Source organism: Cyprinodon variegatus, unplaced genomic scaffold (assembly GCF_000732505.1).
Source record: "Cyprinodon variegatus isolate N-32 unplaced genomic scaffold, C_variegatus-1.0 Scaffold525, whole genome shotgun sequence".
Lineage (NCBI taxonomy): Eukaryota > Metazoa > Chordata > Actinopteri > Cyprinodontiformes > Cyprinodontidae > Cyprinodon > Cyprinodon variegatus.
The window spans coordinates 122,685-147,801 of record NW_015150978.1 but is presented as its reverse complement, the minus strand read 5'-3'; the positions used below and the strand labels follow the sequence as shown (position 1 = coordinate 147,801).

At 35.9% G+C, this 25,117-nt stretch overlaps 1 protein-coding gene across 1 annotated transcript; it reads left to right on the top strand.

Moving 5' to 3' along the window:
* The first annotated feature begins 3,605 nt into the window (after positions 1 to 3,605).
* On the top strand, positions 3,606 to 23,812 carry LOC107095133 (vesicular glutamate transporter 1-like). The gene is made up of 13 exons (XM_015391112.1): positions 3,606 to 3,737; positions 11,051 to 11,303; positions 13,635 to 13,753; positions 13,890 to 14,004; positions 14,083 to 14,170; positions 14,336 to 14,422; positions 15,462 to 15,604; positions 15,727 to 15,876; positions 18,067 to 18,199; positions 18,692 to 18,802; positions 21,262 to 21,389; positions 21,472 to 21,541; positions 21,886 to 23,812. The coding sequence occupies exons 1-13, from the start codon at positions 3,676 to 3,678 to the stop codon at positions 22,179 to 22,181; spliced, it is 1,755 nt and encodes a 584-aa protein (XP_015246598.1). The 5' UTR covers positions 3,606 to 3,675; the 3' UTR covers positions 22,182 to 23,812.
* The last annotated feature ends 1,305 nt before the right edge of the window (positions 23,813 to 25,117 follow it).

Genomic DNA, 25,117 nt, shown 5'->3' with positions numbered 1-25,117 from the left:
GTTTGAGTAAATTTAGGTGTTTTCAGCAGCAAGCCAAACGTTTACAACAGAAGAAATAAAACTGTACAGTCAATAAAAGCGACATACTCAGATTAAATGAAACATGCTACTGAGTAGGATGATTTGAAAAGAAAAATTAGCAGACAGATGTTAACTTATTCAGTTTGTTCTAGATCTTATCGATCTCTCACTGTCTTTTAAAGGGAATTGGCCCCTATGCTTCCTTTTTTTCCTTCCTAATCCTCTGGTACCCTGTTTTCTGTGAGTTCTACTTCTGTTTTTTTTAACTAAATATGAGGTTTTTCAAGTAACTTCTTACTTTTTAGTCAATATTTTTGTTCAATATATCATTAGTTGTTTTTCCTTAAAAGCTATTGAAACAACATATTTCTCCATTCTATTGTTCCACTCTCTTCAGACTCATTTGTATTATTACACATGTGTGGCTATTTGTTTCAGAAATAAAAATGAAAGGTGAGCTATTTTCTTTAGCATTAAGTTGATTCCATTTTATTTTCTTTATCTTCTTTCACCTCTATGTTTTATTTACCTGTGGGACATGGGTGGTTTGAGTGCCTCTGTTCTGAACCGCTTTGGTTTTGAAATAAAGATAATGTGAAAGTAAGACTATTTGGGGTTTTTATTGTGGATTTTACATCAGAAGATCATGTTATGTGTTCATATATCTGTGGTGTGCTGTGCAAAATGGCAACTTAACTAAATCTCTGAAATGCATTAGTCTAGCCTGATTTTTTTTTCTATTCACCAACTCTTAACTTAATGTCTTTTAACTGCAGTTTTCTTTTTGTATGTTTTTGTCCAAAATTGGGTAGCTGGTATCAATTGCATTGCTTCTTAACAAGCATCTATAACCTGCATGAGCAGATAGTTTAAAATGAATCCCTTCATTTAGCAAAGAAAATAAGTGTTTTCACATGGAAAATGAATGGAAGGTGGATTTATTCAGCTGGCAGCACTATCTGTCCTTATGCAGTATTCTCAGATTAAGCATATTGTGATCATAAAAAAAGATGTTAATCTCCATCAAACAATCTAAATAAAGATTAATTATATTTGCTTTGTGAAAAAAATGGTTTAAAAAAAAAAAGACCTTGAAAGATAATTGATGGTGATTAATTTAGGGAAAAAAACAGCAGCAGAGTTTACAAATTTGCTACAGAAGTTTAAGTGTTTCTCCTCCCATGATGCAAATGAGACATAAGGAATTGAAAACTGAACATCTCTGTGGCTTTAAAAAACAGAACAGTGAAGCTATTCAGATGCTTGAGGGTTTTCCCTCTTTTTAAAGGTAAGAAGCAATTTGCTCAGAGCTCTTTAAGCCTCCCTAAGATCACTTCCTGACAATGTCTTGATTTATCAAAAGTATTCAATTCTTTACTGAAGTACGGATAACTGTGTTTTAAAAAAAAAATTCTGATAAAAGAAAAAGCTCCTTTATTTACGTGAAAGTAAAAACGTACAGGTTTTACGTTATACTTGAGTACAAAGTTAAAATGTAGTGTGGAGTTTGGAAGATGAGACAGCGGCACATCCTGCAAGAAATAAGGTTCAAATTTATTTAACATCCTCAGACGGAGAGATAGGGCTCTGACTGGGGCATTCTCAGCACATACATTTATATCTTACAATTTCCCAACACACACACTCCCCCCAGGGGAACCAACCCACCCCCTGCATGAAGAACTTTCTCACACTTGAACATTGAGGCAAAACACCTTGAGTTCATCAGGGAAATTCCCTGTTAGGTTAATACATCTTTATATATTTGTATATCTTTCACTGGCCAGATTCTCAAAACAACAGTCCTCCTCTTCATGCCATGAAGGAGGCTGTGTACTGTAACTTATTCTCTCATGACCTTCGTTTGGAGCCTGTGAGGCTAAGAACAGACATACCTCAACATTTTTTACTCCACAGTAGTCTTTGCCTTAACTCCTTGATGGCAAAATATATATACAGCTGTGCATGAAAGTGTACATACCCTCCCATTAAAGAAAATGAGAAATCCACACTAGTAATTCAAATAACAGAAAACGAAAAAGTAATCCTAAATATAATTAACTAAATTATAATTTAGTAAAATAAAATATTGGTTTTGAATTTTTGTTTAAAACAAATTCTAGAAAACAAACTGTCCCAGACTTCCTCAGTGTTCCTTCACTAAACAAACATACCTGGTGCAGAAGCCTGACTGAACATTTCCTAAACATTACAGAAAACACAAAACATATATATATATATATATATATATGTGTGTGTGTGTGTATATATATGTATACCAACTTATAAAGACCTACTTTATGTTTATTTAAAAAAGATAAGGTGAATGGTAGCCATTAAGAACCGATGGTGTAATAGAACCAAAAGCTGGGCAAATGTCCACACTGAGTGTGTAATACCTGGCTCTGTGGGCATGCACATGCTATCTTGGCTATATATGTATACAAAGGGTTAGTTTCATATTTGTAACAATGGACATCAAGAGGTTAAATTATACTAAATAACTTTTAAAGCATTCTTTAAAAAAATATTTTATTCACAGAAAATGGGTAATTTTTCCACTGATATTTACTGTGCCGGTAGAGACATAATACTTACATGGTCTTATTTTGCTCTAAAATAAAATTTTAAATAGTTTGAAGTGAACAGAAGTCCTACGTGAACAGTTGTATGCTTTTAATACTTTTAATGCTTTGGCAATCACAGCACTAAAGCTATATTAGAAATAACTTAAATAAATCTAATAAAGAGGTTATGGATGGAGGATTTCATCATCTGAAAATTTTCCAGCCTCCTGCCTTCATTCTTGTTGCTCTCAGTGTTTTTAGGTAAACAGGACAGATTCTCTTCAAACCCTTATTTTTCCTCCTCTGTGTTGTTGCACTTGTTACATTGTGTTATTATTAATAAATATGGAATAAATCAGCCAGTTTTGAGAAAGCAAGGAATAAAAAGCACAGATATTTATCCTCAATTGAAGCAACAATAACAAATTAGAAAAATAAATACTGAGTAAAATACTAGTACAGAAAAAAGCTACTTAAGTACAGAAGCAATGTATTCACTTGGTAACTCAACACCTGTGCTGCTAGATCGCCTGTTTTTGTATCATAGAGCATTTTAACTGGCATTAGAGAGAAGTGACAGAGAAGTTTAATCTGTGTCTTTACCAATCAAATCAATAAACATTTTAAATTACTGAAACGTTTTATTCACCAGAGTAAATACCACGCATTCTAATTGTATCTATAATTTCATATATTTCTAATTTTATCTTTCCTATATATATTTTTTTTTTATTTGGCACTCTAGTTTCAGTAGAAAGAAATGACTGGCTTTATTTGGATACATTTATGTGTTATTTTTTTCCACAAGAAAACATATTTTTCACATTTTTATGAATTCTTGAAATGGTCAGAAAAGGGAAAAAAATACAAAATTTTTCAAACCCTCAGGTACTTTGTGAGAAATTATATAGTTTTTTCAAAAGTACCTGCAGCCACTTCCACCTGGCCCGACGCAACAGAAGTGTTGGTGTGGTTAGGGAGGGAGGAGAGAGGGATAAACTGTGAGGAAGAGGAGCGCAGCCCGTGCAGGCGGGACAGCGGGGCGCGCAGGACATCAGCACACCGGCCGGGTCAAGGAGCTGCAAGGATGGAGATCCGACCGGACAGGTTCAAGGCGGTGGCGGGTAAAACCTTGGGGAAAATTCACAGGTATGCAATAAAGATTCATTTTAATTATTTCAAGCTCAGATTTTGACGCCTACCGGCGTCTTTACGCACGCTGTCTGTTAAAACGCACCATCATGTTTGTGTTTGTTAGATTTCTCTTTACAGTTTAGAAAAACCTATTAAACTCAACTATAACTAATAGTACCACACGCGGTGCTGATTTTGTCTTTTAAACCATAGAGGAACATTTTTGTGCTTCACTTTCAGCAGTTTAAGGATGAGAGAAATGAAGAAAATGGGTCAGCCGCTGGAGAGCAACTAAAAAATATGTATTTTTATTTTTTTAATCTCTTTTTTTTTCAAATTTCCTTTTTTTCTTTATTTTTTACATATGGAGAGTTTAAACAGAATCGATATTTGTAATTGTAAGATCTGTCCTAGGAAATAATGGTTACATAATACTTTAGCTCTTTACTGGCCTTGATGTCATCCATCCATCCATTCTTCCATTCATCCATTTATCTATCCTTCCATCCATCCATCCATCCATCCATCCATCCATCCATCCATCCATCCATCCATCCATAAATTTATGGATAAATTCAAAATAAAAAAAATGGTTGACAAAAAGAGAGTCAGAAAAGGAAAGGCAGAAAAAGAAAGAAACTGAAATAAAATATATAGAATTGTTTTTTGTATTTGCTTTCACCATGACTAACCACTGTCTCTGTATATTTATAAGGAAACCACCTCAGAGATTTACTTAGTTTGTAAAAACACCTTACTTGTCCTGGTTTAGATATGAAAAATGCTGAACGTAAAATAGCAGATGAACAAAACATGTAGTCTTCAGGTAGTCTTGATGAATATTATAAATATAGATATATAATTTTTCATTTTGATATCTAATTAGTGTTACTGTTGCAACCAGAAAAGTATTTGAATTAAAAATTTCTATTAATAAAAGTAGTTCTTAAAAGACTTTTTTTTAGAATATAGGACTTATTTTACAGTCTCTCAATTTTGCAGTTTGCCTCTTCAATTTGTTAAAAGAAAAATCACATTTTTAATTTTGATAATTGAATAAAAACTCTGGAGGTATTTGCTGAAAATATGGGAGAAGTTGCATAAAGACATTCAAGCAGTTCATATCAATTCAAGAGTTGCACCAGGCTGGTCTTCTGACAATATTTCATGTAGAAAAAAAAAGAGATTAAAGACACTGATAGAACCTCATGCAATAACCACCGCTTTAAGCTTCCGCTCTCTCTGGATTTGAGGTAGCAACCAAACGTACAAATCCCGTCCTGAAATAGCCTGTTTTTCAGTCCAGCTGTCGGGCCATGCAAATCCCTAAACTCTCCCCTCCCACTCGCTCCATCCTGGCTTCATGTCACTTCCTCCTACCGCTGTCTCCTCCTCCTCATCCTGATCCACCTCATCACCCATCTATTGAACCAAACCAGGAATCTTCTCAACTTATAGATCTCATTTCAGATTTTTATATTTGAAAGTTTTGGGACTGTTGGAATCACGCTGTTGAAGGGTTTAAGCAGATTTTAATGTTTCCTTAAAAAAGTATGAATCTGTGGAGCGATAAAGGCTCAGAATGTGTTCAACTGCAGGCGTCCAGTGCTGTGTGTTACCATTTGGATTTAATCTCTCCTCAGCACAGGAAAAAACTGTGATCCCCCTTGACAAAAGGAGCCAGAAATTCATTTATAATTTAAACATTTCCTCCCTCAGAATGCATCTCCTGCTTCTATATTAAACAGCATTAGGTAAGCACAAACTCCAGCAGCCTAAGGTCAAGTGCATGCTAAGTTATATAGTAGCTAAAGGCTAACAAATACATATTTTATTTCCTTGTGCCAAGGAAACTATTTCAAAAATGTAAAAATAAACAATGATTGATATCTAATGAAAACAATGATGAAACATAAGCCTATACTAAAAGAAAAATTGGCAGCTGTATTCATCTGCATGATTGCTTTAGAGCTTATGGTTCACTACATGCAGAAAATAACAGGTAATCCATATTTAATCCACTTGACTTGGAGTAGAGTGCATTTGTCTGTTACTACCTTTCACTTGTCATTGTCGAAGTGGCCGGAATAAAATATTTAAACAACAGCAAGAAGAAACGTGCAAATTATTTCATTTATTCCGGTTTGGAGTAAATGAAACAGTTCATTTTCAGTGACAGTCGTTACGACAAAGTTAACTAGCTCAATCTTGCATGTGATGATGTGTGTGGAAGTGTTAAAATAAAAAGGTTTTTGCAAATGATGCATGCAACATAGATGAGCAGTATGGAGAGTCAGCTGTATCCACCCAGCATGATTTATGTTTTTTCTTTGGTTGCAATGTTTTTATGACTGCATGGTATCAGTGCAGCTCCTCTGTATTGTTTAGAGCACTGTCCTGCAGTGGTTGTGTTTTAAACATAGTGCGACATCAACAATTGATAGTTCTTGTTTTTTTTATCATAATGACAATAAGTCTATGAAGGTCACACGTGTGGGTGTTTGAACTCTTGTTGTAGGAGTGTTTGTGTGAGTCTGCAGGACAGTGAGGTGGGGGCGGTGTGACAGGATGGGGAGGAGGGTGTCTCCCTGGGTGACACAGTCCCACCGAGACCCAATCTGTTCACTTCAGGGAGAGTGAGCGGCTGATAAAAGGAAGGAGGGAGGGCAAACACGCCACTTTCACAAAGAACATTCCTTTAAAATCTATTTGGTGTAAATTCACAAAATGTTGAAATCAGAGAATCAGCTTCTTTACACGAATGTGACCAGAAGCTGACCAGAGCATGTGTTGTTATATAATATTTCGACCTCCCCTCCACCCCCACTTGCACTTACTCTATCTCTGTCATCCTACTAAGAGAAGATTATGCAGAGCGCACACAGTGAACTGGTGAATTTGATTCCCAAATGTTAGATCCATAGGTCACTGAGCAATGGGACCTAGACAACATTATTGCAAACTCCAAAAAAATCTGTTCAATTTCAGTCATTAATGTTAACTTTTGAGCACAAAACCATGTTGTGAAAAACACAGCAATCCTGCAGATTTTATGATTTTCTTGTCTTCAGGGATTTTCTATTCCCTTCCTTTAAAATGGATATCTCAATTAACTTTAATGGCACAAAGAATTAGACTTTGTTTTTTTTCCTTCCACTGTTGTAATCAACAGGTCAAACAACAACCAAACAAAAAACAACCAGCTTTCTTTCTATGCAGAGAGAAAGCTTTTTAAGAAAATTATATTATAGTTTTATTATTATTATTATAGATAATCTGTTGTCTGCTTGTCCAAAAAGGCCACACACTACAAAAAATGTAATCTAAACATCATTTTTTTTATTGGATTGAGGCAGTAGGAGAGACTCTTTGCTAATGGAACAAGACAATTTACATTTAAAATAAGAAAAAAACAATTAAATTGTCTTATTTCAAGTGCATATTATTTAATTATCTTATTTTAAGAGTAAAAACTCCCATTCAATTGGCAGATCATCTTATTTACCTGCTCAAATTAAGGGTAAATTCACTTATTTTAAGAATTTTTACTTATTCCTACATTGTTTTTGTAGTGCATTAACCTGTATGTTGAGCTGGTGTTTATATTCTCAAACCACTGTTCTTCCTCAGAGACAGTAGCAAACATAGATTTAAACTGCAACTTTCTAGACTCTCTATGATTGTTTCTGAAGGCGATTGGTTCCTCTGGATTTTCAGTAGATGGAGCTTAAGGGAATTAATGAATTTTAGATTTTATAGTTTAATGATTGAATCAGTGTGAAGCATCTTGACATAATTTCCTGGTCCATACAGGCCCAGTTCTGACTCCAGTGGTCCATAATCGGATCTAAAATATCATCTTTACCGAGCCAGTTTCTATTCTAATGATGATATTTCAGAGAGCCTGAGGTCACGGTGCTTCTGCCTCCTCATGCTCTCCTGCTCATTAATTGTTGCCAGCTGAGACCAGTCAGGTTCTTGCTATGCTGCGCTGACAAGAGCAGCACAGTGAAAGTTCAACCGATGGTGCTTCCAACTCTACTGTGATATAGAGCCTCAAATAAATGCAAAATGACCCAGGAGACGTGTTCTCTCTTTATCTCTCACCATTTTTTTTAAAGTCCTGCACAGGTGCAGTAAGGTTTGCGTGGGCTGCATGTGAGGTCTGGATCTGTTCTGCTATGTTGGGACATTTAAACACTCACAGGGCAGAGCCAGAGTGGCCCTTGGTGGGAGACACATGTAATTAACAACCGTTTTTGCTGTGGGCTGCCCTCGTTAGTTAGCAGCATATGTATGGATGTCAAGCTGCAATCTGTTTTTGATGTTTAATGAGGTTCCTCCTGCAGCTTCAACTAACTCTGAAGTAAAATTCACTTCGTGCTCAATTCAGGGGGGGTGCGAGTCAGCACATTTGTTTAACACACAGAGAACGGCAGTCTGGGAGCAGCCAAATGCCTCAACCCTAAATATGTAAACAATTTAGCAGAGTGAGCTCAGTTTGCAGGGGTTTGAAGAATAAAAAGATATCTAAACAGTTTTGGAAAGCCAGTAAATGATTTGATTAAGGTGTTATCTAGGTCTGATAGAGCAGTGTTTCCAGACCTTTTTTTGACTTGTATACCCCTTTGAGCATTTTGTCTTACTGTGAGTCCCCCTCTCACTTAAAAGTATTGATGATTGTCCAAAAGTGGAATGTGCAATAATTTATTATTTATAAATAAAAACTATTTACTTAATCTTTTAACTTGAGCATTTAATTCTTAGGCATTTTATTCTTTCCATCTCAAATAAAGAACAACATAAATATGTTGCCTGGAAGATAGTAAGGAATCAAAATGAATTCAAAATAAAACCCTATTATAAACCTGTATTTAAAAAACTGGAGCTCCTCTGTGTAACTCCTTTATAATCACATTAAAACTTGATATATTGGGAACAAAATACAAGACAGAAATTATAGTGAGACTGACTTAATTAGTTATACTTTTTACCAGGCGGTTCTTTATATCCAGTTCCTCTGCTTGGTTTTCGATTTGTGTCAAAGCTGAAGGTGAACTCAAACATATAAAAATAACTTACTTTTTGGTTGATAAAAGCTTGTTTAATTTTTCTGTTGGGTCTTCACAAAACAAAGTAGATCCCTGCCCTATTTTAGTGCATTGCCCCTTGTAATGCACTCACGGATCACAAGGGGTACCATCCATGTCTCCATCCATCCATTTATCCATCCATCCGTCCATCCTGTCTCTGGGTTGTTTTCCTCCATATTTCATCCTGATCAATGTATCTTCCCTGATTTTATGCTGCTATTTATTAACACTTTGATTGATTAGCTGAAAAGGACCATGGCTTTGGGGAAACCAAAGGCAGCAGTGGTTGTATTTGTTGTGTTGTACTGTGAATTGCAGGTTTATACATGTCCACTGGATGGTTTAAACAAACTGCTTGCCAGCTCCTCTCATTATTTTCATTGAATTTCATTTCGATTTGACAGGAACAATGCAAACAAAGCAAGTCACTTAAGTGCTGCACATAAAGTTTATAGCTGACGCTAATTTTCAACTCCTGTCCCTGGTTGGGTTTTTATATGTAATAGAATTTGCAATCACTCCTAATAACTCTTGATATCACATTGCCACTTTATTTGTCACTGTCAGGCACTCAATAATGTGCACAACTGCACTACAACCTATTTACTACAAAGGACATGAAGATATAAGAGGAGATTAAGTTTTTAAAAAATATATTTTCACAAAAAGTCAAGAGAGCGGAGAATCACGTGTCAGCATCACCTCAAAGCGTTTGTCATGCAAAAGGTAGAACATGCTAAAGCCTGTCCTCTGCCTGCATGCCTCTCTATATTCATTTCCGGAAGTAAATCATTTTTGTAATCCTAATCTGAATGTGGTGACAGATTAAGAGAGCGACATGAGGAGAGAGAGGCTGCAACCTCACTAATCTTTTCCAGATTCAAAAAAAAGAAAGAAAATATATGCTGCTTTGCAAAGTAATTCTTTTACATTTCTATTTGTTTTTATCAAATATAATCATATATTTTCACTTTTATCTTTGCTCTATTGGAGCTGATTATGTATCTCTTTTCTTTTTGATTTTTCATATCTAATCTGTACATATTTACTGATTTGCATGGAAGGTCAAAGAGATTACAGAGAATGCTGTTTGAAAGGAGAGAAGAGGTTGGAGCAGAGTCTACAAACATAACTAAGAAAGTAAACACATCATGTAATAAACCAACCGTACATCCAAAGCACAGAAAACCAGTGGATGGATAGAATGTGGTGTTAAAAAGGAATGATAAAATATTTATGCAACTCAAAAACATATCAATAATTAACCAGAGGCTCTCTCTCTGTTAGAGTTTTCCTGGAGTTGCAGAAGTTTTGTGTTTGCAGTCCCTTTCTTTAGAAACAATCCTGGTTATAATGTTGAGCTGAACGATTCTCTCAGTAAAATACTGGATTGGCACAATGCAAAGCCAGGATCTGACATACAAGCACACATTTATACAAACACATTAAGCAAAACATAATCTCAAAATGAAATAGAAAATGCAGAGGTGTCTATGTTTGATATCAGGTAGATAAGAGATCTGCTGCTTTTCTGCTTGTCTTTTAATGGGAGAAGAACTCTAGCCGGGTTGTTGTACACAGATGGTCACTCCTCTGGCTTCCCTGTTTGACTCCTGTTGAAAAAAAATATGTTTTTACAAGAATAATCCTGTACATTTAAAGAGCAATGCATACCCTTAGGAGGTTTGGATTTCTCTCTCTTCATTTTTCTGAAATAAAGTCACCATGTTCAGAAAAAAAAATAATAAAACCTGTTTATATGAAGGTTAATTATCTTAGAATATATATTAAACTTTTATAACCTTTTTACAGAGGTTTCCCTAGCAATGTCATATTTATTGTAAACTTATTATATTTATTATAAATTTCTTAACTTTGATTTAACCAGCAACATGCAATCCTTATTACTGCCAGTCCTGCAGAATCAAGAAATCACTCAAAAAATAGAACATCTCTTCAGGCATGATGTGTTGCATCTTAAGATCTGTTAGCTGATCTTTTAGTTCTGTTTTTCTTAGAAGAGATTTGAAAACGGATGAGAAAATCATTTCTAAGGTTCAGGGACTTGAACTACAAAGAGAATCATTATTTGCAAAAGGAGAAAAAATGGAACATTGGTGAATCTTCTCACAATTCTCCCCTAAGGAGAAGAAACACATTTTAAATGATCCACATGCTTCAAAAACACTGTTTTTGATATTTTTTCCTAATTTTTTTTTTGTTTGTCTGTTTTAGGCTCATTGAGAAGCGACAGGCAAATGGAGAAACCATTGAGCTATCAGCTGAAGGCCGCCCCGAGCTGGTAGAGGAGAAGGAGCTGCCTGTGGTGGACTGTACGTGCTTCGGCCTCCCCAGGCGGTACATCATCGCCATCCTATCTGGTCTAGGCTTCTGCATCTCTTTTGGTATTCGATGTAACCTGGGTGTGGCTATCGTCAGCATGGTCAATGACCATACAGTCTACAAAGGCAACAAGGAGGTGCTTGTGGTAAGTAGTGAAAAAACTTCTTAAAAGGAAAAAATTAGCAAATATTTGCTGTAAAGTGTTTTTAGTTTAGCATCATGGTGTGGCTTATTTCTACAGAAACACAAATGCTTTCGTTGGTTCCTTTTTTTCATTGATGATGATTCTGGATAATACAGCAGTCTTTGAAATTGTTTAAAATAGAGATCAACTGATACAGTTTTTAAGACAGATACCAATACCGATTAAATTGACCTCAGTCTAACTGTTCTCTAATGTGCGCTGCAGATATTTTTGGGGTCGGAATCTCAGAGCCGATATTCCCTTTCCTTCATTTACATTAATAAAAAAACCACACAATGATAAAGCAAAATGTAAAAAGTCTCAATTTAAACAAAAAAGAAACCTTTGATAGTAAACAAACTAAAAATACAAATGGATAGCAAATGACGGGAAACAGGAATGCATGAGCTATGCATCATCTGACATAACTGCTGAATTCACAAATTAATCTGCCAATGCAGGGATATATCCGCTAAAACTGATACCAGAAAATCAGTTTTAGTGACCTGTCTTTAGTTTTAATCCACCATTTTTGTCAGGTCTGTAGTTGTTGATACATTATGGAGAACTGCAAATTGGAATGCAATCTGACCTGCAAATCTTTAGAAAAGGAAAACATGCTCTTCACACTGCCCTGCTTTTCAAAAAGTTGACCCACTTCTAGATATTTTACATATCTAGAAGTATTAGAGATAATATACATCAGATTTTTTTACTAGCTGTTTTATTATTTAAAAAGCTAGCATTTATTTTAGCTTGATGGAACATTTCGACAAACATGTCCACAGTTTACTGAACCCATCCTCAATAAATTCACTACAAATTAGATTCATTCTTTTTACAGGGTGTGGTTTGGTCTCTCTGTAGGAAGTCTTGATCGGGAAAGTGAAATTTGAGACAACTGGAGACTCTCGATGAGAGACATAGTTCAGGTTTTCACCAACATAAAAACGCCTTTAATTGTTTAAGTGAAAACTACAGAATCAATGATAATCCTAAAAGAGCCACAGTGTTTATACTCTCAGCAGCAGCATACTTTAAATCATGAATTTTTTTACTTCTTCTGAATCAGTAAATGTTCAGTTTCATTCAACCACCACCATCTGTGTCATAAAGGCTAATTGCACTAACATACTTCTTCAGTTTCTCTTCAGTTATCATAGTTTATTATATTCTTAGATCATTGAGACATTTTGTTTTTACCAAAGTAGAAATAAAAAATTGATTTTTAAATGGTTTCAAGAATCAAAAGAATAAAGATATCTGAACCAACTCGGCCGTGTACGTTAGAGTGGAGAGAAATCTCCTGTTAAGTTTGTGCGTACATACTGTACATTATGTACAACCACTCTGAAGGGATTATAGCTGATGACCAGACTGGTTAAAGTCGTGCCTCCGCTTCTCAAATTGATCTATATCCTGAAGCGAACTACAACAGCCTAGAACTTTTCTTTTGTGTCGTTTTCTGACCCAGTCAGCGTTGGTTTGCTACTGTACTTGAGATCCTACTGGTTTAGACCCCAAAGGACCAAACTGTTTTCCTGCAGGATTTTTATGGTTTCATCCTTTATAGCAAGTCCTCCTGATTAGTTTGTTTCTTTGTTTTCTACCATTTTGAAACTGAACCTTATAGTTATTCAAATTATGTTAAACTAATAACCAAAAAACAGGCTTAAATCAAAGGCATCCAGACTTTTTGTTTTTTGGTTGCCATAACCCGGATGACTGAGAATTTACACAGGCATGTTTATCTAATATTGAAACCTGTTGGGTGCTTTAAAAGGATTAAGTTAGATGAAAAGATGAAGTTAGACAAAAAAAAAGCCAAAGACATAAGACATTTGTTAGAGGGAAAATATTTTTTCATCATCTTCATCATCGTAGAAAGCCTCCAGCCTGGCTGATGTTTAAGTGCTGGAAGTTTTTGCTTCAAGGCAGTTTTGCCTTTTGCCTCTCTGTGTCATTATGCCTTAAAATTACTTTTTTAGATTTTTTTTTCTCATAGTTGGTTTCTTTAGCTGAAAGCAGATAAACCAAGGTGCTCATAGTGGAAGCATGTTAGAAGGCAATTCAAGCAGCCACAGAAGAAATAAGCTGCTCAAACTACTTGCTTAAAAGATGATTTTGTACAAACAAATTATCTTTTTTTTTTTTTTTTTTGCTTTGAGAATTCAACAGTGTGACAGAAAGCTTAGAGACCAAATGTGATGTGATCCAGTTGAGGCCCTGAGAGTAGATGAACGGAAAAAAAATTTAGTTTTTCAACTGCTAAGATGTAATTCTTCCTTGCAGGCTGCACAGTTCACCTGGGATCCAGAGACAGTGGGGATGATCCATGGCTCCTTCTTCTGGGGCTACATAGTCACACAGATACCGGGTGGATTTATATGTCAAAAGTTTGCAGCTAATAGGTTAATATTATTAAAGATTATCTAAAATCTACACATAAAATTCTGCATGTTCATTATCAACATATATTGATCTTTAATTGTGTCGCTGTTTTAGCTGTTGACTGTTATACCTTGCTTGTCCTTTGTGTATTTTAAGAGTGTTTGGCTTTGCTATAGTGGCCACGTCTGTCCTCAACATGCTGATCCCATCTGCAGCTCGCTGCCATTACAGCTGCGTCATACTTGTGAGGATATGTCAAGGCCTTGTCGAGGTACAGCATGCGTCTGTGTACAGATCTTCATCCTAGGCTTTATGCACATGTACTTTCTGACTGTTCTATGTCCTTTAGGGTGTATCCTACCCAGCCTGCCATGGGATCTGGGCCAAGTGGGCACCTCCTCTTGAGAGAAGTCGATTAGCCACAACAGCCTTTTGTGGTAAAAGTTTTTACTTTCTTGCTGTCAAATTTCATTTAGTTTGCAGCTAAAAATGTCTCTGAAATGAAAGAGCGGCTGTGGACATGATGAGAATTATATGACATTAAACATATGTTGGAAAAGTAATCAATATATTGTTTTTCTTTATATTTGCTTCATTTTTAGGTTCCTATGCAGGGGCAGTGGTAGCCATGCCCTTAGCTGGGATACTGGTGCAATACATCGGGTGGCCTTCTGTATTTTATGTCTATGGTTAGTATGTTAATTCTCATTATACAAAAGCTGTAAAAGTTATCTGCATTTTTTTCACCTTACAAGCACTAAGTTTAAAATGTATTTAAAGTCTTTTTTTTTATTATTGGGGATTTTTAATATGAAAAACACAGAGAAGAGCATGAATATAGGTAAAGGATTCATGTTGTTTTTTCTGTGCAAAATTTTGACCTTAGATTCTCACAAACTGACTTTGATTTTAACTAGTGTTGCACCATTACCGGGGCGCCGATACAGATACCATTTTTAGAGCCAAACATTTTTCCACTATTGTCAACCATTCCAGGTAGGCAATAAAAATTTCTACTGGATTAACTTTGTATTAGTCTTTTTCCTGCTTCACAAAGGTAGGCAGCAGCTTCACAAAGCCATGATGGCAATTAGTTTACGTCCAAGTAGTAGTTCTTCATATATACAAACACATCAATTTCAAACAGATGGTATCAGTATGGTATCAGTATCGGCTGATGCTGCACAGGTAGGTATCGGGGCCAAAAAATGGCATCGGTGCAACACTAATTTTAACCATTGTGTTGAAGCTCTATATGTGTGTTTAGTCCTGCTAAAAGACGACCCTTTACCTGCATGTTTTGTATCCTTGAATAGTTTCTACTTTCTGTCTTTAGCTTCATCTGACTTCCGACGTCTAACTAGCTTCTTTGTTCCAGCTAAAGACAGACATCCTAACAGCTTGATGTTGCCATGTGTCTTCCTGGTGATGATTTGCTCAGGGTGATGTGCAGCGTTGCTCTGCTACCTAATGTGATGTTCTGCACATTGGACAAACTATTTAATTCTGCTCTCGTTTGACTGGAGGACATTCTGCCTTTATTTGTCTGCAACGGGGTTTATGAAAAAAGCCACAGTTCTTAGTATGATTTGGTTGGTGGCATTTGATTTTATTTTGCTGTATTAGAGTAAAGGCGGCTGAAAACAAGTTAGCATTTCTATTATTTTTCAAACAAATATAACAATTCTTCTCTGCTTCTCCCATTGTCTGAATCTCTTCCTCTCCCAGGCAGTTTCGGGATATTCTGGTATTTGTTCTGGATTCTAGTGTCATATGAGAGCCCTGCAGTCCATCCCACCATCACTCCAGAGGAGAGAAAATATATTGAAGAAGCAATTGGAGAATCTGCAGCTTTTCTCAATCCACTCCATGTACGTCACTTTGTGACATTCTAATATATTAAATCATACATTTACAAATATTTCAGATTGAAAAAAAGCTCACATGTGAATATTTGATGGACAATTAATTATTTCGCCATCTTCAATGGCAGAAATTTAAAACCCCATGGAGAAGTTTCTTCACCTCCATGCCAGTCTACGCCATCATTGTGGCAAATTTCTGCAGGAGCTGGACTTTCTACCTGCTGCTCATCAGCCAGCCGGCTTATTTTGAAGAAGTTTTTGGCTTCGAGATAAGCAAGGTGAGTTTAAGATTGCCTCATAATCATTGGTGTTTGCTGATATGGGAGACATGCTTGGGGTGCTGTTAACACTCAAAATATTACATCAGTTGCATAGTTGCACTATAACAATTTTTTTTCTTAGTTGTATGTCCAGTCAATGGAGAGCAGCTACATTATTCCCAAATGTGTTTTAAAGCCTCAAAGTCAGGTTATTTTATTTGTTTTAAACAAATCTGGGCTACATGTCATCATTGCTAGTTTTCCGTCTGAATGAATTAAAGACAGGGAAAGATATTTATTAAAATTACTTATGTAAATCAAAATTTTTGTTAAGTACATAATATCCGTTTTATATGTCTTTAGGTTTTACATAATAAAAATAAATGCTATTTAGAGTGGTTTTTATCCAGCAGTAGGTGTTTATGTGTCGAATGTACACTGATCTTAAATGAATGCCTTTTAAGGTTTTAACATGTTTTTTAATGACATTGTTAATCCTTTGATTGTTGCCTGATTTTATTTTAATTTATAGAAAACATTCTCCCTCTATTTTACTTAATTATTTTATTCTTCATATTTTGCATCATTCTGAAACATTTTGAAGAACTTCCATCTGCAACACTTTTACCAAATGTTGAGAATTTTATTGCATATCCTTTTGTTTAAAAGCCTCTGTGTCTTTCTACATTTGCTTCTCCAGTAAAGTGCTCTTCTATACACATTATTTAACTAAGGTTTGGTTTGCATGATGAGCTTCAAGTGATCTTATTGTGCATATAAGTTTTTTTTTTCTTATGCATTGTTTGTGGTTATTATTCATTAAGTAGTAGTACTAGTAATAGTACTAGTACATGAAAATATCTACTTTTGTTGTATGTATGGAAAATAGTTGAGATCTGAGGTCGACTGAAAATATGCTCACTTTTTGGTCAACTGATCTTCTTCAGAGCATGAATAAGAAAAGAGGTCAATATTTTTATTTCTACATAAATACATTTAACTTTCTGAATTCAAGTATTCTACTGGTTGTGTTTTCAAATAAGCATTTAGATTGAAGAATCACATCTAGTGGATTTTAATTGCTAATTTATGTTTTATGTTTTAACAGAAATTAAACTGAAATCTTATTCAGTAGAATAATGGTCATTTTTCTTGAGATCACAAGTTGGACTGGAAGAGTTTTATGCTCTAGTCCTGTGAAATCCATAATGGTTTCATGAAACTGGCTTCTCTCAGTAGATAAGATTTTTGCTTTTATTGATTGATGGTCCTTTCGAGGATGGAAAGGGGAATTTTCAGATTTCCTGTCGTGATGAGCCAGCACTTATAATACACCTGTGTTGACAATTATTAATGATATCCTTTACTTTATGGTGATTTTTAGTTATTACATTTTTTAGAAACATAATCAGATCTTAGAGATCTTAAAGTTTGGTTGTTTCCTCTATGGTTTGAAAGCTTTTCATTTTAAAGAGGCCTGTTTTCATCTCCTTGGATTTACGCTAAATTTCCCCAGTTTTTTGATTTATGTGAATCATGGAATAATCCCGTTTTGTGGGAAAGATCTAAACTCCTCCCAGCAGTACCAAATTCCCAGTTTCCTTACATGTTTGATCATCAAAACTTCCTCTTCCCGTTTCACCCCATTTAATCTTTATTTTTCATCAGTTTCTGCGTTGGATTCAGGCATTATGTGGAAAGCAGACCTGAACTCTTTAAAAATAATCAGTTCCCTCCCTTTTTACTTCTCTTTTGGTTGTATTAATGAAGTGTCAAAAGTATCATTTGGGTATTTTATTTCAATTTTATTAAATGTAGGGTTTTTGCTGTCAAATTAAGGACATTATATATCTAACCTAGTGTTCTTTTATTTTCAATAGGCTTACACCAAACAATAATGAAAATATTGGATTAATAAAGTGGATACATTAAACTGGTCAAGAACATTTGCTGTTGATGTTGATTATGTCCCTGTGCTATTTTCAAAGTTTTTTTTAATTGAATTTTCTATCTCATCATGACTGTTATAAACCTTTACACTATCAAAAAAAGGAAAGAGAAAAGTGAGAAGAAAAGAAAATCTGAAGATCTAAATTATCATTATAATTTATTTTGAAAACTTCTCCCCCTTTGCCCACATTTCTAACCCCTGCCAACAGGCTGACTTTTATAACCCACTGTCTCTCCACATTATTTTTTTCTCTTCAGGTAGGCATGGTGTCAGCTTTGCCCCATCTGGTGATGACAATTGTCGTACCTATTGGAGGCCAACTGGCTGACTACCTGAGAACCCGCAACCTGATGTCCACCACTAATGTCAGGAAGATGATGAACTGCGGAGGTGAGAGCATCAGACATGAACGAACGAACCGTGGAGAAGCACAGAGAGCCCTGAAGGGAGCATTAAAGACAACACCACTGCTGTTTAAAAAGTGATATCTGAAGCAGAAAAAAAATGTATATACACCACAAATTAAATTATCTAATTAGAAAGTGAAATATTTTACATGTTTGACAGATAATTGTATTTCCTCTGAGTTCAGAAAAGTAATAGCTCTGCATTTAAGAACAATATTAAAGAAATACTTCAAAGCATTGATCAGAAAAATATTTTGCATCTTCTGTTGTAATATGAATATTGAATAACAAAAATCATCATCCTTTTAAACATTGGTGACTCATTGAAAGGGCAGCAGCATGCAGAATTAGAAGCATATTAATATTTCAGCACATCTTGAAGGTCATATCACCATGTTATGATAATGTTCATCATAAGCACCACTAAGGAAGAGTTTGCTGGTTTGTTAATAGTAGATTTCTTTCCCTGCTTCAGGTTTCGGGATGGAGGCCACCCTCCTTCTAGTTGTCGGATATTCTCACACAAAGGTTATTGCCATTACCTTCCTGGTCCTCGCTGTGGGCTTCAGCGGCTTTGCAATCTCAGGTCAGAGACATGTAACATACAATATTAAAATAACAGCTGAAAAAAGTATTTATATCTACTTCTTTTGCATTATTTTGTATAAAGTAACGTCAAGGATCTTGTTGATCCAAGAGGGAAATTTAAGTAGCCCATTCATCGACACACATACAGTAGTATAATGCAGTGTGACAAACTCCCTTTACAAGGTCCCTAATTACTAAATAGGGTCTAAATGTGTGTAATTTAATCTCATCATGAAAAAAGCTGTTTTAAAGTTTGTTTTTAGAAAAGATTAGTGAACAAACAGCATTATGAAGATCGAGTAAAGCAGCAGGCAGGTAAAGGAGACAGGTGTGGGGAACTTTAATGGAGATAATTGAAATATAACTTAAGCTCTAAAATGCAAAGTACCAATACATGAAAGTGTGCCAGGAAAGGAAAACGATTGAAGCACATGGTAACTCTGGAGGAGCTGCAGAGAACCAGAGCTCAGTTAAAATAACAAGACACCAATTAGCCTAGGACTCCACACCTCTGGCCTTTACAGGGAAAAAGCAAAAACAAAACACTGTCAAAAAAAGACTAGAAAAACCCCCATTTAATGAGGCACACAGATGATGCAGGAGACAAGTGGAAGAGGATGCTCTGGTCAGACATGCTCCAAAGTGGCCAATGTGTAAAATGCTTTATATAGTGGAAGATTAATGGTCTATATAAGCTTGAACCTCAGCTTGAACTAAATTTGGGATGCAAGATGAAACATGGTGGTGGCAGCGTCATGCTGCAGGGATCGTTTTTTTCTACCAGAACAGGGAAGCTACTTAGGGGGACCTATTTGTGTAATAGAATGTATAAACCTATAGACTGGTGACTGTCCAGGGTGTACCCCGCCTCTTGCCCATAGACAGCTGGAGATAGGCACCAGTTCCCCTTGCAACCCAAGCAGGGATAAGCATGATGGAAAATGGATTCATAGAATTTATCCACCAAACTGCAAACTGATTTCTCTATCATCAGATCCAAAAACCATCCTGGCTTCTCATTAGGTCTATCTCTGTCTTTATAAAGTTAGCATAGGTCTACACACACACAAAAAAAAAAACACAACTTAAATGGCTTATTTATTATTTGATGTTTATCATTCCTCCTTCTCTGCACTATTGGCTCATTGTGTAGAAATATTTAAGTACCTTCCTCTGGGGAACTGTGAAGAATCAGAATACCAAATGTTAGAAAGGGAACTGTTACACCAGTAGGAGATCAATTCTCTTTCCCATGTTAAATGAGATTGGTCAGAATAAGCTCTTGAAAACAAATTAAAAAAAAAAACCTGAAAAAAGACTTGACATCTTTCTTTCAAAATACGGTGAGATCAAGATTCAGAGACTTACATTTCAGTTTACTGGTCCTAAGAAATCCTTACAACAATGAAATAGAGGTTTTTAAAATTTGTAGGATTTAAAAACTTAACAAAATTGTTTTCTTTTAGATCTTAGTTATGCCCTTCTGTTTACAAATTATTACTATTACAAGGATTAGGAAATTTGGTAACATTGATGTACTGATACAGCTGTGCGGCCTCTTTGCTCATTCACAAGTCTGGAACAGCATGAGTCAAAGAAAATAAAAGAAATTATAAGAAGTTTTCCTGTGGAGAACAACAACTTTTTTTTAGTTTAAACTTTATACAGTTTTTATGTGGCTGTTTTTTAAAGCTGCAGTTTTATCAGAGAGAGCTGAAAGTTTATATCTCACAGAGCTCTTATGGGACTTTCCTTCAGTTTGAGGTTCTCACTGAGCAGACTCCAAAAGTCAATGTACATTTATAATTTATGCATTATGCCCAAGTCTTCTCAAAGGCTTTACAAGTCAGCAAAAAAGGCAATAAGTATAACTTTGTTTCCCTGAGACATATCAGCCTGTTTCACACTCTGTATACCGTATGTTTCTTTTTATTTCCTTTAACTATAGCAGCATCATCTTTCACTCCTGATTTCTTCCTGTTTTGCTTCCAGAACCTGTCTCTGTCGATCTCCCTTGTGTTGGTTAGATCAGTATTCTGTCAAAAAATAAATAAAAGTTTAATGGATGATTATCTTTGATCTCTCAATTCATATCTAAAATGGTTTAGTATTTCATTAATGGGGCCACAAAAACCAACATGGTTCTCTGGGCTTTCAGAGGAGAAACAGGCACATAGCATCATAGATCTTCTAACGTGCTTTCCAGCAGTCATAGCTTATCTTTCCACATATGCATCATTCATTCATTGCTGATTACATTTTTAAAGAGTCAATTATGTCAAAATTATGCAATTGCAGAAAATGAAGATTCTTTCTTTTTTTTTTATTAAATGATTTATTAATTACTAAGGCTTTTAATTGTCCTTAGAACATACGTATGTTAATAAATGTGAAAGCATCTGGACTGTTTCGACCCCATCAAAGTTGATATTCTGCTGTTGGTTTTCGATCTTAAAGGATTTAATGTCAATCATTTGGATATCGCTCCTCGCTATGCCAGCATATTGATGGGAATCTCCAACGGAGTTGGAACGTTATCAGGAATGGTGTGTCCTCTCATTGTGGGGGCCATGACCAAACACAAGGTGGTTGATTTACTTGTTTTAAAATAAACGTAATGATTTAGGTCAAATTTGACACTAAGTTCAATCTTTTTTATAATTGCAGACACGTGAGGAGTGGCAGGGCGTTTTCCTCATAGCATCTCTTGTTCACTATGGAGGAGTGATTTTCTATGGTAGGTAACGACATCTGTCAAGAAATGGTGATTTAAGCCGAATTTTTCAGCCTCGACAGATGGCCGCTTTCACTGAGAATATTTCTGCTGGAGGTTTCTTCCCTTGTAAAAGGGAGTTTTTCTTCTCCACTGTCGCTACAAGCATGCTTGGTGTGAGGGATTGCCTTTGAGTCAATGAGTCAATGCAATCAGCTGGTTTTCCTTAGATAGAAAACTTTGAATCAATTGGGCTGTCTGATCTGGATGAATTGTCTCTGTAAAGTGCCTTGAGATGACGTGTGTTGTGAACTGGTGCTATATAAAAAAACTGAATTTAATTTAATTTAAATTCATATCTCACTTAGGGATCTTTGCATCGGGTGAGAAGCAGTGGTGGGCTGACATAGAAGACACAAGCGAGGAGAAATGCGGTATAATCAATGAGGATGAACTGGCCAATGAGACGGAGGAGCTTTATCATGGAGGCGGCCAGTACGGGGCCATGGGGCAGCCTGTGGTCGGGTCAAATGGAGGAGGCGGCGGCGGAGGAGGTGGGGGAGCAGGATGGGTTACAGACTGGGATAAGTCTGAGGAGTATGTTCAACCACCGGGACGCAACTCCTACATGTTTACTGGAGGGAAGGAAATGGAGCTGACATAGAAAACTGAAGTCATTCAGTTTTGTTTTCTTTTTTAAATAATCCAATAAATTAGAAGATTGTTTATGGAAAGGGATTGTAAGAAAGTTGCTGAGGTACTTAAAGGACATTTACAGCTGCACATGTCAAGAGCCTGGATGTGCTATGTTGTAAGTATTTGTATGTGTTTGTGTGCGTGTGTGTGTTTTGAGTATGAATGCAGCGGTGAATCTGCAGAAACGTACAGTTTTCATTTGCACTCCTCCATCAAACTCTCTTCCTGCTCCTGACTTTATGGTAAAAGGTCTGGAGTTCTGTTTCCACAACATCACAGAGGAGTTTGTGTGAGAGACAGTGGGGGTATGTTCTAATTAAATTCTTATTTGTGAGAAGTGTATTTTATATTTACAATTTTCACTTTATGTCATAAAACAGTGTTTTATTTATTAATTACACAATGAAATATTACAGTTTCAGATCAAATAACAACTATATCAGTCACAGAGGGTGGGTTGGGGTTGGCTTGAATCAGCCTATGCATATACAGTAAATATCATCTTAATTTAGTGGAAACCTACTGATATGTATGTGTGTGCAACCACTATGCCTGTGTTGTGCATGTAGAAGGTACTGGACATACCTCAAGTTTTTTTTTACAGTATGCATATTTAAAATAATTGCAGTCATTGAAATTCAGAACAGATGTTCGAAAGATGTTGGTCCACCAATGAAATAATGGGTAAAAAATCAAAATGGTACAGGGGGAAAAAAGTATGAAATCCGTTTAAATAAATGTTTAAGCACTTGAAGCACAAGAGGCACTTTGCATGTCTCTTTTACAGTGAAATTATTCCCATGCTATGATCATAATGTCTTCAAATCTGGAAAATGTAGGATGTTTTTTTTCTGTACACTCTGATCTTCACTTCTTTTGGTAATTTTAAGTATAAAGTTGGGCCTTTTATTTATTTTTACTGTTTTTTTTTTGTGTTTGTTTTGTCTGAAACCAGTTATGACTTGCCTTGGTTCTGTGTTAAGGAATATTCTCCTTCCTGAAAATCCACTCATCTCATTCTCAGATTCTTATCAAGAATGTCTGCACATTTCTTCAGTCATGTGAAGCATGCACCTATCCACATTAACAGAGTAAACTGTTTCATAGTCATAGGAAACAAAGACTAGTGTTTTTGGAGGACTCAATGTGAGGCTTTTCATTCCAGAAGACTGTATCAGCTCTTCAGCATGGTGGTGGCAACATCATGCAGAGGATGGATTTTAGCCCCAGTAAGGTCTATTCCCCCAATGAAGGTGGAATAATGAAAAACTACCAACAAGTCCCTAATCTTCACTTCATCCAGTTGGTTAAAACTTAATGAAAAATGGATTTCTGAACAGGACAGCTATTGAGAACAAAGCATGGAGATAAAGCAGGCAGATACAAGTTTGGGTAATGGCGAATATTTTGACCCTACTGAAAAATGTGTGGGCATTTTGTAAAATCGCATCCATGCCTGGAACCAAACTAATTTAAAAAACAAAATTGTTAATGGACAAGTTAATCCAATTGTTTGTTATACAATCATTATACTCTAGAGCAGGGGTGTCAAAGTGGTTCCAGAAAGGGTCGTGGGACTGCAGGTTTTCTTTCCAACCAAGGAATAGCACACCAGACTCCAGTCATCTCATCAAGTCATCATGTTCAGAATGGACTCACTTGATGAGATGACTGGAGTCTGGTGTGCTATTCCTTGGTTGGAAAGAAAACCTGCAGCCACACGACCCTTTCTGGAACCACTTTGACACCTGTGCTCTAGAGAGAGCTCACTTGAAATAAATATACGACCCACATTAAAATGATGAACTGTTGCAGTAAAGACTTTCTGTTTCTGTGGCATCCTGTCTTCTGTCCTGTCCTCGCCTTTCATTTCATGTCTCTGCCCCTTCTCATTTTATTTCCGTCGTGTTTGTGGCGTTGGGTCAGCTGTTGTGCATGGCGTTAAGGCTGCAGTTGTGTCAGGTGCCAGTGCTGAAACATTGTGCGGTGAGCATGCTTTGATTCGCAGTTATTCTGCAACTTTCCAGACTGTTCTTTGTTTTACTCATAATACCCAACAGCACACAGAGTGCTGATTTCATCCATGCACAGAAAAGGTCAAACATGCAGAAGGAATGGGGACACAATGATGTCTATTAAGAGAGAACACACTACTGCCAATTGAAGGAATATAAAAGCATTTTTGATCAGTAAATGTGCAAAATTTCACTTTTTTGTTGTTGTTTTTTTTTTTTTACATTATATAGCATTAGTCCCTGTATTGGTGCATTAAATGCCAGGAATTTCTTGCAGAGGAAGCATTGAACTGCATAATCTAGTGAGTGCATTGGATTGAATTCATAAAATGGTGAATGCAAGCACTAAAACAAAGATTGCTCCAGCTTTAATCTGAAGTAATATCATTCAAATAAAACAAAAATGTATGAATGACTGCTTCTCAGATCCATGAAGAATGTTAGGGAAGATGTGAGGGCATAACAGTGACATATGTTGGTGGCCTCTGTTGACAAATCATTGTTCATAAGTGGGTGAATCTGATTTTGTTTTGATAGTAATGTATTTAAGAAATGAATGACTATTTCCTGCGTAGGGTTTTATTTCCATATGTCGTATCAGTGTAACTTTAATGGATTTTCTTCTTTGTCAAACTTTATGGCTGTTCAAATGTTCTTCTCTCCTCTCTTGATGAAATGTGTGGTTGTTGGGTGAGATTTGAACGTAAAGGAATTTAAGCTCGCAGAAATGTGGGAAATATTTTATGTATAAAAAAAATGTAAATGTGAGATAAACCTTGTGTAAAATAAAGAATGGAGCGACTTCAGATGATTTCAGCATAATCGATTCATTGGGAATCATTATCCTTCACCACTGATGCATTGGATGAGTGTTTTTTACATTGAGAGC